This window comes from Beta vulgaris, chromosome 7 (assembly GCF_026745355.1).
Source record: "Beta vulgaris subsp. vulgaris cultivar EL10 chromosome 7, EL10.2, whole genome shotgun sequence".
Classification (NCBI taxonomy): domain Eukaryota; kingdom Viridiplantae; phylum Streptophyta; class Magnoliopsida; order Caryophyllales; family Amaranthaceae; genus Beta; species Beta vulgaris.
The window spans coordinates 28,984,050-28,999,189 of NC_079208.1; the positions used below are offsets into that span (position 1 = coordinate 28,984,050).

Consider the following 15,140-nt stretch of genomic DNA (forward strand, 5'->3'; position numbering starts at 1 on the left):
TAATTTTAAATATTTATATAAGAATTTGTTCTTGAAGAGAGAACACTATATATGGGCATAAACCCTAGGCTTTATATACCTGCTGAAGCCTGAGGCTTACTTTATTTAGCTTAAAAAAAATTTAAAAAGCAAGGAATCTTTAATAAGAGTATTTTAAGAATGGCAAATTAGTGAACTTTCAATCAAGTCATCTCATGTTTCTATTCCTCAATCAATTAATATAAACAACTTAGATGATCAAAATACAAATCCTAATCAATCTAGGTAAACATAAGATAATAATCATAAGATAAAATCTATCTCCTAATAGGAATCCCGCAATTCAAATTAATTAATGTGACAAAGTCATGACCTAATTATCAAAGATGCAAACTTTATTTGATAAACAAGTTCTCCATTTTGCTCGATCGCTAAAGTGATGTAAAGACTCACATATACTTTAAGTGTTATTAAAAATATTTTTGTCCCAGTATCACTATTTTTATTGGATGTTAATTGTTCTTATTATTGTAGTACAATAATTTTTAATTAAAACTTCGAAAGTTAATATAATCAACCAATAAGGAAATTAAAATATAAAAAATACATAAATCCGGATATTATAGACACCATATAACTCCAAAAATAGTACTACTCCTTCATCAAATATAAATCTAAGCTAGCTAACTTAAATAAATTCCTGGAAGCATTATTGCACGCATAAAAAAAAGTCAATATTTATAGAAGTATAAAATAAGAGGGCATAAGAATAATATATTTAGAATCAGCAACCTAAAAAACACACACAAACCAAGCATATAGAAGATCGCCATGAAGTTGTGAATTCCCTATAATGGGTGTAATCTTGTAGCCCGAGCCCCGAGCGACGTCAAATTACTACCGTTTTAATCAATAGCAAATTAAAGATCTAGTAGACTAGTACTAAACTTGTCTATTACAATTTTGGTTCACAAAATTACCTGCTCTAAATTTCATAATATAAAACTATGTAAGCATAGGAAAAAGCAAAATAAAAAGTAAAAGAAAAAAAATATTACCCAGCTATAGCTAGAAACTTTTTAAGTTTATGTTGTTGATCAACCATGGCTATTATTCTCTCTTTCCTTGTTGTGGTTAGCAACTCTTTCTCCTTCGAATTCGCGGTAACGATGGAGATACCTCTTCAAAGGGTCAGCATAGTCATCAAATCCTAGAGAAGAAAGTGCCCAACAAATATCATCGCCGTTGACGGTTTTGCGCTTCTCCTTGTGGCATTTATCAGAAGCTTCACCTGTCACGAAGCTTATAAACTCGGATACGCATTCTTGCATGGTTTCCTTCGCTTCCTTGGAGATTTTCGCGTTTGAGGGTAAGATTTGCTTCATGATTCTACCAACGTTAGCGATAGGAAGCAAGCGATCTTGCTCCTTGATTGCTGCTGATGCTTGATCTTCGAGCTCGTGATTCGCGTAATCTTCGTGCTCGATGTTGCTAGATTGATGGTGGATCTTGTGGCAGTAGTTTTCATGGTGTTGCTGAGAAGATGAGGTAGCGTTAGGGTTATGGTTGGCAAGTAGTCTTCCTGAGTTTGAGTAAGAAGTTATGTTGTCAACCATTGTCTTTTTTTCTATAAAAGGGATGGGGAGGGAGAGAAAATTTAAGAAACTTGATAGATCCTCTGAAAGAGAGACACGTTGCTATGGCTCCAATCGCTCTTATATATGTATAAAACGCTTCCTCACATGTGTATATACAAAACTGTTTTTGAGCTTGCTAGTTGTCACATTTAATATGTATATAGCCAAACATTTTCTTAAAGTTTGTGTAGAAGCGGTAACCTAGGATATGTTTAGTGGAGTTACGTTATAGCTTGAGTTTAATTTGTAATATCTTTTTGAAATTCTATCAACTATTTTAGATTATTTAATGTTTTTTTTGACTGGGAAAGAATAGATAGGTTCCAATAATGAAATTAACCCAATTGACAATCAATTAATCCGTCAAACAATTGAGTTGATTAGATATTACCCGAAGTAAATATTTGATAATAACTGGACCCAAATTTTCAAACACTAGATTTCAAGTGTCCAAATCCAAATGTATTTGAACTAAAAACGAACTCAAAATCCTATCGATTCCAACATAAAATTATATTAGATCCTGAACCGATAAAACAACCATATATATATGATTTTTTATTTATTAACTTAAATATTCTGATTTAGCATCATCGTCAAAATAAAATTTTAACTAGTCTTCCTATATATTAAGCATTCATACTATATAATATTCATATGAATAATTGCATAAAATACCAATATCATTATAAATAATTTATAACGACAATACATTATGATAAAGCACTCACAAATAGAAATCGAATCATCTCAAACAAAGAGAATATTATGCAAAAGCTATTTGTGTCTTGTAGGGCAATAAATCCATTGTAATAAATATTTCCTCTATCTGAAAAGTTATAGTATTTGAATTTTTTTGCTGATTATCGTATGACATAAAAAAGTAGTAATTGATTTTGAATTAGGATTGATCCAACCGTATCAAAACTGGAACCTGGTGGTTAGGACCCAGGAAGATGCTCGTCCAAATGTGCATAGAATGGAAACTGAAGTCCGTGTGTTCTTAGAGGCGGATAAAGCTATTGCATTAATTACAATGGTCGGCCACAGGGTCTATACCGTATTTTAGAGATCCCCCTTTGAGGTTACCGTCCACAACATACTGAAGAAGTTTAGGCCCTTCTCTTGTCCATCAAGAGAAATATTGTACTACACCTAAAAGTTTATAGGAGTCCAACCCCTGCAAACACCTCATCCAATCCCATGTTGAAAGAGTATCGTAATGAGTTTATACCCATTAAGTGACAACTAGGATCCCTCCAAATCAACTGGCCAACTCTCTTCTCAGCCAGAATCATGGAGGCGCCCCTCTTTCCAAAGGTTAAACTCCCTAGCATAGAGCCTTTTGATGGAACTAGCAACTGATCTAGACAATCATCTATCCGCTTATAAGCATCAAATGTAAGTCCAGGCAGTAGATGATGCTACTTGGTGCAAGAACTTCCCAACTATTTTGAAGAGCGTAGCTTAGAAGTGCTTTCACAATCTCCCCCCTAATTCAATCAACAACTTCACTAAAATCGGTTATTTATTCACTAGTCACTTTGTAGCCAATCAGCAAAAACAAAAGACAAGCATGCATTTGGGCAAGGTCCTCCAAGTAGGGGTGAAAGTTATTGAAAAAAAATCCAAAATCCAAAATCCAAAATCCAATACAATCCAAATTAGTAATTCGGATCGGATTCGAACTGTGTTCGGATTGGATTCGGATTGAGAATTTTTGAAAAATTGGATTTTCGGATCTGTAACAGCCCGCTCTTCCGAGCTGCTAGCGAAATACACTTGACAACCCTAAACTGGAATCCAAATCTTAATTAATGAAATTGCAGCGAAAAAATATCCTTAAATACACCAATATCTCCAATAATATTCTCAAATATCATATACAACGAAACATAAATAACTATTTTCAAATCAGCTATCTATATACAAACTCAATCCTTAATCTAGGACGACATCAAAATCTTGCTCCACTTTCATTCTCGAGCTATTGATACCAAACCTGCAAATTTAGGGAGAAAATACAAAACAAACAAAATTCCAAAATGAGTGGAAAACTCGTAACCATTACTTCAGCCCGTTATAAACATTTTATTTCTCAAATCGTTTTCATTTCGTATAACGCTGGCATAGCTCATTCTCTTAAACAAATCAGTGGCAAGTACAGGCTTTGGACAAAGGACAAACGCTGCCTCCAAGGTTTGTTATGAAGCCCAGCAATAATACTACCCCCAAGGTTCGTTATGGAGCGTAGCCGACCGTATCAGGTCAAAAAGTTACCATCCTCCACCCATACCTTGCCCACTTTCTATTTTCAGTTCATAAACTAAGCCAGCAAAACATTTGCGTATTCATTATCAATCAATGACATTTCATCATCACATCCATATCTATGGCCATAGTACGAACTTATTTATGAAAAACAAAATAAAGAGATCTGCACACAGAAGGGCATGAGTAAATGATTTTACTGAACATAAAAGTTACCTCATACACAAACCAATTCCTTAATGATAAGCCGCCAAGACCATTGGAAATCTGATCACCAACTCCGCAATCATAATCCACCTTACAACAACGACAATAGTTGATAAATTGCTCGATAAAACAGAAACTCATCTAACTAGCCCTTTTCTAACTCAACTAATTACTCTTTGCTCCATCTTCCTCAATAATAATACTTGACAATTATTCTCAAACTAATCTCAATTAGGAAATGGAACCATAACTAATTCCCAATATGAAAATCCTTCACGATCTTAATTCCAATCACATATTACTGAATTCCCTAAACTAATTCTACACCACCCATTATCAACAACAACAACCCATCACCACCACTAACAACCACCATAACCACACCAACCATAATAACCACCATAACTACAACAATACCAAAGCAACAGAACAACAATAACAACATCAACTTAGAATTAATTTACAAATCTTGGAATTAGAATTTCAAGAGAAAAATAGAGAACTTTACCTCTGCTTCAAGAGCAGGGAAGACACGACAAAAAGGGGAAACTGGGCTCCTGCAGCGGCGGAGAGCACCGACGAGCGGCAAAGGAGAGAGTACCGTGGCGTCGAGCCACGACAGCTTGCAGCGCACGCACGGTGGCAGCAACAACAACACCGCAACACCACGACCGCCTCGCGCTACAGAGAACGGAGAAGAGAAAGAGAAAACAGCGAGCTATAGCAGGCAGGCGACGAGGCTCCGACGAGCAGCAAGGGGGGGGGGAACTCCGGTAAGCTTGGGCTCCGGCGTGAAGGCAACGAACAGATGAGAAAGAGGAGTCGGGTTTCGTCGGGTTGGGGTCTTTGGGTTTCTCGAGTTTGGGTTTTGGGGTTTTTGCTAATTTTTGTTTGACCGACAAATAGTGGGGGTTGGGTTTATCTTTTAAAAAAAACCGACTATGATAAATGATATGGAAACCCGACTTTAGCTTCCTAATCGGGTAAATACAAATAAACAAATTACTCATTAAACGCGATATATAAATAATATAATAATAACTTCATAAAAATTAATATACGAGAATATTACAAGAACGACAAATAAAATTCATACTCCATAACTCAAATAAAATAAGAATTTACGGAACATAATTAACTTAACGAATATAATCATCTTTTAAATAAACGCTCTTAAAAACAGGGCTATTATAGGATCGGATTGGATTGAGGGTAATTGGATCCAAAAATCCAATATAACCGAATAGTACTATGCCTTGTATTATGTATCTGCATTGGCTTAAGTGCTTAACTGATTTTTTATTATAAAAAAACCTAGTCCATAGTCCAGTACACATAGAACTTCCATCCATCCCCTAAAGCACTAACTGCACTTACTTCCTCATTTCTTAAATCTACTAGGCTGCTGTTGTGCTTAATTTATTTCATCGACAAATTAAAGCTTTAAAAAAATCGAATTTCGGATCGGATCCAATCTAGAGTATGAAATTTCGGATTGGATTGAATCAGATTCAAACCCTAATTGGTTTGGATTCGGATTGAAAAATTGAAATCCAAAATTCGAATCGGATTGGATTAGGCCCTAATTCAAACTGCACACCGGACTTTCACCCTTACCTCCAAGGACCAAAAGAAGACCTTCGAAGTTTTATTAAAAGGTTTAATCTAGAAGCCTTATAGATTCAAGACCTCAATGTTGGTGTAGCCTTCGACACCTACATCAGGGGGGCTAAGGACAGGAAGTTTTAAGTTTGATCATGTTAAAAAGAAAATCACCACTCTTGCAGAAGCATTGAAAGAGGTTGAAGCATTCATTCATGCCACTGAGGTGTGTGTTGAGGCAAAGCACCTTGAGTCCAAGAAGCTTGAAGAGCTAGCTCAAGCAAAGAAGAGCAACCCTAAAAAGGCAGAGACTTGGGCTATAACCTCCACAACCATTTTGTCTAGGCGAGACAAGAGGAAAGTATCTGAATCTTCATCTGATCCCATTGAATTTAGTAAAGATCTATACTACATCATTATGCAGATAAAGGATCAATATGAGCTAAATGCTCTAGCAGAAATGATTACTCCTTACAAGAATAGGGACAAGAGCAAGTACTGGCATTTTCACAAAGATTGTGGTCATGAGACCAACAAATATAAACACCTTAAGAGGGCTTTAGATGATTTTGCCTGGAAAGAAAAGATGAATTCATACTTATCCCGAGGGGGAAGGAACTTTCAGAAGCAGGATGATCGTCAGAGCAAGAAGAAAGAAAGCGAACGCAATTTTGTACTTGTCATCTCAGGAGGATTTGCAGCCGGAGAACCAATAAATAGAGGGCACATAAACTACCTCAGGGAGCTAGGCTAAGTCTTACTAACTGATTAGACAAAGGCTGAGCCGTTCCATAAGGTGGTAGTTAATGAGCAAGATCAGGGAGGATGAAAGAAGAATTTTGATTAACACCGGAGGCTCGAAGGATATCATTAATGCAGATTGCTTGTCCATACGGAAGTTTAACGACAAGAACTTGGTCCCTGTCCATCATCTAATCATAGCGTTTGGGGGAGAAGTCATTAACCGTATGGGAACAATTACTTTGTCCGTTCGAGTGGGAGAGAAGGATGCCTCCCGGACCTTGTTCATCATGTTCTTGGTCATTCGAGACTTGACAACCTACAATGTCCTTCTTTGGACGGCCAACTTTGAATTATATAAAAGTCGTGATAGTAAATCACCTTGTTCTCATGAAGTTTGAATGTGATGGTGGACAAATTGGTACCCTGTATGGTGACCAACAAGCGGCCAGGGAATACTATTTAACTACTTTAAACCATTATCTTGGAGAGTAGAGAAGGTCGCTGGCGAACGAAAAACGGCTGAGGACGTAAAGGACCAAGTGGCCTTTGAGAATGACAATGGGAAGTCCTCAGGTTGTGCACTCGAGGAAAGCGTATGAAAACCATCCCACCAAGAGAAGAAAGAATATGCCTGTTAAAGAAGAACCACCCTCGTCAGGAGAAGTGATGGCCTTCATGGGCGTGGCACTTGAACATCCATAGCTCGTAGAGGTTCCAGAAGATATTTGTATGGATGAGGCTTGTTTAGAGATAACTTTGAAGATTTGATCTTCCCTTAGCTCTAAGTTAATGGGTATTTTGACAAATTTACTGAAGAAATTTGAAGATGTGTTTGCCTATAGTGTCGAAGAGATGCCTAGAATTGACTCAGAGATAGTCGTCCACAGACTGAATGCTAATCTGAACTCGAAGTCAGTTCCGCATAAGAAGAGTCATTTAGGGCCAGCCAGAAATCAAGCGGTCGACCAAGAAGTACAAAATTTTTTGGAATCCCAATTCATAAGAGAAACTTACTATCCCGAATGGATAGCTACTGTTGTCATGGTACCAAACCCAATGACACCTGAAGAATGTGTGTGGACTACACTAATCTTAACAAGGCATGTCATAAGGATAATTTTCCTTTGCCTAAGTTAGAAAGGTTCGTGAATTCCATGGTTAGCCATGCTTTGTTGAACTTTATGGATGCTTATTCAGGATATCATCAAATCCCAATGTGGCCAGAGGATCAGGACAAGACGTCCTTTATTACGGAGAAGGGGATGTATGATTGGCTTAGGATACCTTTTAGCCTCAGGAATGCACCAGCCACCTTCCAAAGATTGATTAACACGGTCTTCCAGCCACAACTGGGAAGAAACATTGAAGCATATATAAATGACATGATCTAAAAGAGTCAACAAGAAGAAGACCATGTTGGTGATTTGAGATAAACTTTTGAAACACTCATAAAGTACTAGCTGAAATTGAATCCCAAAAAAATGTGTTTTTTGTGTCTTGCTTGGGAAGTTCTTAGGCTTCTTATAGGATTAGAGGGGAATATAATCCAACCCTAAAAGATCCAATCTATTCTAGACATGAAGTCTCCGTCCAAGATCAAGGAAGTGCAACGTCTGACGAGTTGCAACTGCCCTTGGACGTTTCTTTTCTAAGTCTGGAGACAAGTGCCACCAGTTTTTTGCTAAAATTAAGAAGAAAACTATGTTTGAATGGACAGCCGAAGTCGAGCAAGAACTTCAGCAAGTCAAGGATCATCTTCATCAGTTGCATAAGTTGATCAGTCCAGCCCGAGGGGGAAAATTTGTTTATATACTTAGTTGCGTCTCCTTAGGCTGTGAGTGTTGTTCTACTAACAGAAAGGGAGTTAGTGCAAATCCCAATATACTTTATAAGTCATGTACGCAAGGACATGGAATATAGATACACAACAGTTGAGTAGTTTGGGTTGGCATTGGTCATTGCCAGCTAAAAGTTGAGACCTTATTTCTTGGCTCATATTATACTAGTCTATAGAGACCAACCTCTGAAGCATGTTTTACAGAAGATGGAAGCTACAGGACGGATGCTGAAGTGGGTTATTGAACTAAACATGTTTGAGATTCCTTTTGACGCAAGGAAAGCCAGCAAGGGACAAGCCTTGGTAGATTCTATAGTTGAGCTTACTCGGCTTACAATGGAGCCAATATTTGACTCGACCAAGGGTAAGAAGCACTGGACGCTCATGGTAGATGGATCGTCCACAGTCATTAGATGTGGAGAATGAAGCTGAGTATGAGGCTCTTTTGGCCGGCATCAAGATGTGTAAGGCGGCTTGGGCTATAGAGGTATAAATGAGAAAATAGAAGCGTCTGATCAATGATGAGATTGGCCATTAAAGCAATTTGTTCTCGACCTGGTACTAAGGTCGTAAAATCATCAAGCTCATACTCTCTCAAAATTGACTTGCTTGGCTAATTGTGATGTACCAAGGACAGTATTTTAGGAAGTTAGGATAAAAAAGAGTATTGAGCAAGAACATGTCATGTTCCTTAGTCGAAGGGTAGTTTAAATGGATCCCATTATAGAGTTGAAGAAGACAAATCGCCTACCTTCAACCCCTGTAGAGGCTAAGTATTTAAAGGTTATAGACAAGTGGTTTGAGTTGTGAGATAAAACTCTCTACAAGAAGTCATTTAATCATCATCTTCTCAATTGTTCACCAGGAAAAATGGACTAGAAGTGCTGAAGGAACTCCTTGAAGGAGATTGTGCAACTCACATTAGGGGATGAGTTTTGGAAGAAAATGCTTTAAGAGTGGGTATTATTGGCCTACATTAAAATAAGATACTCTGGTGTATGCAAAGAAGTGTAATAGCTACCAGAAGCATGAGAAGTTGCACCAGAACCCGTCTAATTACCTAAGTCCTATCTTATTCCTTCTTCCTTTTGTAAAACGGGGCATGGATTTTCTAGGACCTTTTCTTGTGGACGATAGGCAAAAAAAGTTTGTAATTATGGCAGTAAACTACTTCACTAAATGGGTAGAAGCTGAGGCAGTACAAGACATAACGACGAATGACATCAAGAGCTTCATTTGAAAAAACATTGTAACCCGGTTCGGCATGCCACAATCCATTGTGTTTGACAATGGCCCATAATTTGAAACGCCATTGGATGAAAGAGAGATTAAAGGCTACTTTGCTGCAGTCGCCCACCCACAAGTTTATGGGTAAGTAGAATCCTTCAACAAGATCCTCCCTAATGACATAAAAAGGAAGCTACATAATGCCAAGGGATTTTGGGTTGAAGAGCTACAACTAGTATTATGGTCTATCAGAACAACGACTAAGAACTCCACATGAGACGCAGCTTTCATGATTGTCTTGGAACTGAAGTTGTCTTACCCGTTGATATTGAAGAACCCACCCTGAGATTCATGCTCTACAAAGAAGAAGCCAATTGGGCTACCATGCAGACTACCTTGGACCAAGCACTAGAGGTCAGGGGCATTGCCCTATTAAGAATACAATTATACAAGTTGCGAATGGCTCAAAACTATAACAAGAGAGCCTCTAGACGACTATTGAGAGTAGGGGACTTACTCATGAGGAAGATGGAAGCTGTTGGACGAGCTAGATGGTTGGGAAAGCTAATACCAAATAACGAAGGCCCATATCTAATAGTCTAGGAAGTGAGAAGCGTAACTTTTCGTCTCTAATATATGGAGGAACGTCCAATACAACGTACTTGAAACTCAGACACTCTGAAGAAGTAACACGTCTGATCCAACTAGTCGGTAACAAACTATATAGTTTGTAATCTCAAAAAAGTGCCACAGCACAAAAAAGAGAATTAAAAATGTATACATGTACCTTGGTACATAGCCAAGCAAAATTCATATAATACAAATTATAATTTCTCCCTATATTATTTTTTTTACTAAAGTTATTCACTTTGAAGGCATTTTTACCACTAGTCATTCTAGTGGTCTAAATGTGGCATTAACTTATATAAAATTAAAGAGAACTATTGATTACCAAAATTAAATAAACAAAACCGGACATCACAACAGGGAACAATCATTTCTCTGACACACATTTCTTTCTTATGGAGACAGGCCAAAATGTAATAAATTTTCAAGGTCGATTACATATCTGGTTAGCCAAATAGAGATAATCTCTAGTAAGAGAAACCTCATGGTCCCATAAAGGAAGCCAACTAGATATAAGCAAGCCTTAGTAAAGGCATCTTACTTTCAATTGTAAAGCCAGCCAAATAGTGACAACCATAGTAAAGGAAACGTTACTGCAAGATAAATACTACTTCCTAAAGGAATCCCACCAAGTACATGGTGAGCCCATAACTCAGGGACGGTAGTTTTATCCATATACAAGCTATTCTAAAAAGAGATTTCCAAATAGGTTCGATCTTTTGTGGCTATTCTCCTTATTGGAACCAAGCTCGTCTAGAACATTAGGACCAACATAGTCCCAACAAGGGGGAGGTGGAAATCAGTACATAGTTCAATCACCATAAAAAAGGTTAGGATGAGTTTCATTTGATTTCGCATTTGTATAAGTACATAGTTCATTGACCGTTCAGACGATTAAGATGAGTCACATTTGAACTTGTATTTTTTATATGTACATAGTTCGTTGACGGGCTACGTCCAAAATTATTATTGTAGAAGTATGGCTCGGTATCCCTCCAGAAATCAGGATGAACTTATAAGAGTGTTGTTTGAATAAAGAGTAGTTCACAAAAGCGTCCAGAGGTTAGGAAGAACAACATTCGAACTTGTGTTTTTTTGCATAAAGTTCCCGGATTCGTCCACATTCTATAAGAGAGTTTGTTGATTTACTAGTCTTTGGACGACCATGTTTAACTTGGGAATTTTATCATATGTTATGAGGTTAAGACCAAAGACAAACATTGCTAGATACGATAAGTTAAAGAGATAACAATAGTTTGGAAACAAGATATTATTCATTGACTCTCACCAACAGATTTACAAACTAGTTTAAGATGAGAACAGAAAAATATAAGGAGAAGACTAAGCTACACCGACATTCGGCCACGGTACATCAAAAATTGATCCTATAACTAAGCTCCTATTCAGAAGGGAAGTATCTTCGCCAGCATGGGGTCCTCTGGATCATCTTGGCCAGCAGGGGGTCCTCTGGATTATCTTGGCCACCCTAAGGATGCTCTTCTTCATCAACCTCCTAATACAATGAGTCTACGAAAGTGGGGGTTCTTCGGCCCACACCATTACACTGTGAAGATCCTCGTGAAAGAGTAGGCGACCCTCAAACCGAGGAACATCCTCAGGCTCGGCCAAGATCGAAAGCGCTCAAAGCCCAACCTTTGGACGTCTCAATCACATCAAACAGGGTTTCCTTGGTGACTTCGAAGGACTTAGCGACCTCCTCCTTCAAATGCTCATTGATAGCGTCCGTGGCCATTTGCTATTAATCCTTTTCATCAAGAATTTCATTTATCTTGATGAGATAATTTTTGATTATGGACTCCTATTCGGCCGACAACTTCTCCCTAGCTTCCCAAGATTGACGGTGCTTCGTCTCTAGTAGGTGGCAGTCATACATGGCCTTTTCCCTGGCTATTGTAGCTTTATGGACGAGGTGCTTGTTCTCTTTCCTAAGCTCCCTCGCCCAGTCTTCAGTTATTACGCAGCGAGGAAGAAGCTCTAAAGAATAAATGAAAAGTAGATACCAGTCAGTAGAAGAGCAAAATAGAAATTATCTCTAAGTATTAAAGCTTAAACGGCTAACCAAGTAGCTGACCTGGAAGTTGAGACATGTAACCAACATCCCTAGAGGATGCACCCCTTAAACCCTTGATGTAAGCTTCGGGGTTACATTTGTATAGCTTATGTTTGAGCTTCTTCCATTCGACTTTCGTCATCTTGACAACAAAAGGAATCGTCAACCGAATCTACTAGAGGAACCACAGGAGCAGCGGCAGTAGGTCTCTTGCTCTTATCTGATACTAGAGAGGAGTCAGTGTTCTTGAAGGGGACGACTACTGCTAGCTTGTTGGACGAACTCATCGGACGTCCACCAACCCGTAGTGTCTGAACTACATTGGAGAAATAGGACTCACCCAAAGATAGGGAAAAGGATCTGTAAGACGGTGGCATTTGAGTCACCAGCTGAGCGACATGCCAACTATAGGCTGAACATTTCTTAATAGTCGCGTACGACTTTCCTTTATTTCATGCTTATTCTGAAAGTTATCAGTCCCATGTGGCTGCTTGATGATTAGAAGGGTAAAGGCGAGGGCGACCTCTGATGCGCTCAAGTTATACTGTGCATTTATGATATTTTGGGTGCACTTTGCTAAGGAGTTCGATCGTAATTGTTGAATTTTGCATATATATCAACCTTATTGGAAGTTCGGAGTTTTGTGAGTTAATGAACGTTAATGTTCTACGTTATGAGATATTAAGGAGAAAGGGAATTGAATTATGCTTATTTGAATTAAACTTCGAGTGTTCAAGAAATTAACACATCATAGCTTGGTGGCACGGAAGCATATTATGAGTCATCGACGTTGTGCTATCCTAGTATCGACGCTCCATCCCTGCACCACACTAGCCGAAAACCATCGCAAGCCAGCCCAACAACATCACATGTCGCACCTCGCGAGTCGACTTGCACCTCGTGACCTGTTCTTTGCGGGTCGCGACCCCCTTCCACAGCCCAACTTTGCAGCGTGTCTTTGGAGGTAGAAATTTGTCGCCCGTGCGACGTGCTTCACAACTCGCGACCTCCTAAGTTGGTGTAGTATTCGGTTGATTTTTTGGCTTCAAGATAAAAGCCTAGCCCTGTTTTTAGACGAAGGGGGCAACAAACACGAGGAGAGAGAGTCTCCAAAACTCCATTCTTATCTTCTTATTTTCTCTTTTAGTTTTCATTTTCTAGTTTAGTTTTAGAGATTTAAATTATGGAATTGGCCTATGTTATGCCGATTATAGCTTGACCCGTTATTGAAGAAGATTAACATGAAGCTTCAATAATTATTTTGAGATCTTTCCTCTTTGTTTATTTCCTTTGATTATGGTTTAATTTGTATGATTGTATTATGTGATTTTTGCATAATTATGCCTGGAACGTTACTAGTTTAATTGTGTAATTAATCTAATGCTAGATTTAAGAATATAATCCGATTGTTTTATTCTTTTATCAATTGTAGCAAACTATGGAGTAACTTGGATGCAGATCGTCTTGGTTATTTCTTAGGGAAATTAAATCAACTGTTGAATGTCGATCGCCTGTATGACATTAACAGACTTATTGGTTCTATGTGTTTATTGCTGCTATTAGATTGAACGTAGATGCTGATCGGAATAGGCTATGCTTTAGTTAGGGTTTTATAGTCACATTAATCGTGCTATTCAACTAAGAATAAGGGGAATTGGAGATTAATGCTCAACAATAGATAGTCATGAAAATTATGAGAGCTAAGTTCAATAATCGATAACTAAATTGAAGTGGATGTTAATCGGACTCAAGATGTTCCATTATTGATTTCTCATTTATTTATTTGCTAGTTAATTTTAGTTTATTCATAACTCATTTGAAAACCCCCCTGAATTTGGTACTTAATCTCCAGAGTCATCTAGGTATTGACTCCCGCTAAATATAAAACTTGTCCCTGTTTCCCTATTGATACGAACCTTATGTCCCTCTACATTTAGTTGTAAAAGAGAGTAGGAGAAATTAATTTTTGAATAGGTGCATACGACTAAATCGCCTGCCCAACCTCCCCATGAGCGGAATGATTGTCGATGTGTAGTCCACCTTTAGAGTCTTCTCAGCCTTCTGAGTAGATGCACGATCCTCCTTCTTCTTGGCCGTGAAGCCTTTGAATTTTTTTGGAGGGGGTTCATCCCTAGTAGATGATGACCGCTTCTTTGCGTTCGCTGGTTGTCCAGCCAACGTCTTGGACGTTGGGGCATTTTCTGCAAGAAAAATGAATTTAGAAGTATATTCGTCAAGAAAAAACATAGATAATCAAGATCTTGGACGCTCCCTACTTGCATAAGGAAACTAGCCAGGAAGATAGTGCCATATCCAGACGAAGAAGGAAGTTGACCTAGAACAACCGTTTCCAGATACTTGTCCAAAGGAGTCCCATGATTCAGACTAAGGCCACCCAAAGAAGGAAGCCGACGATGAACAGTCGTTTCCCTTCGTTGGTGGGAAGGTGCTCATATAGAGACAAACTAAACTTTTCAGAGTTGGACGAGGATTACTCACAGCTGGAGTTCGACCGAACATGGTCGTCTTTTATTTGTGACGCATCTTCTTCCAGAAACCTGAAAGTTTCGATCCTTGATGAAGAACCTTAGCAGAGAAAGATTGGCGTGTTCTAGCCGCCTTCCTTCTGTCGGCTATGATAATAGTAGCGCCTAGCTACGATCTCATTAGGAGCCTGAAATAATATAAACTCAGCCTTCTACACGTGCATCTTGGATATCTTATCCCAGGACGTGATAAAACCATGACGTTTACAGACATTGAACCAAGCCTTCCACTATTTTCCGGACTTTAAATATGTAATGTATATGGGTGAAGGACGGAAAAGAAGGTGAAACGCCCCGCAACTCGCAGACGACAAGGAAAGTTAGAATATTTGCCTATGAGCTCGAGGCCAACTAGTTATGACCGATGCTGTAATAGTGTAGCAATCGGCCAA

The 15,140-nt window shown here is 38.5% G+C and overlaps 1 protein-coding gene across 1 annotated transcript; it reads right to left on the reverse strand.

Annotated features, from left to right (window-relative positions):
- Positions 1-726: 726 nt before the first annotated feature.
- On the reverse strand, positions 727-1,720 carry LOC104898959 (nuclear transcription factor Y subunit B-5). The gene has a single exon (XM_010686100.3). The coding sequence runs from the start codon at positions 1,593-1,595 to the stop codon at positions 1,077-1,079; it is 519 nt and encodes a 172-aa protein (XP_010684402.1). The 5' UTR covers positions 1,596-1,720; the 3' UTR covers positions 727-1,076.
- Positions 1,721-15,140: the final 13,420 nt, after the last annotated feature.

What these genes read in the sequence shown, in the direction of transcription:
- LOC104898959 (XM_010686100.3), bottom strand. Translation starts at nt 1,595, where the DNA reads ATGGTTGACAACATAACTTCTTACTCAAACTCAGGAAGACTACTTGCC.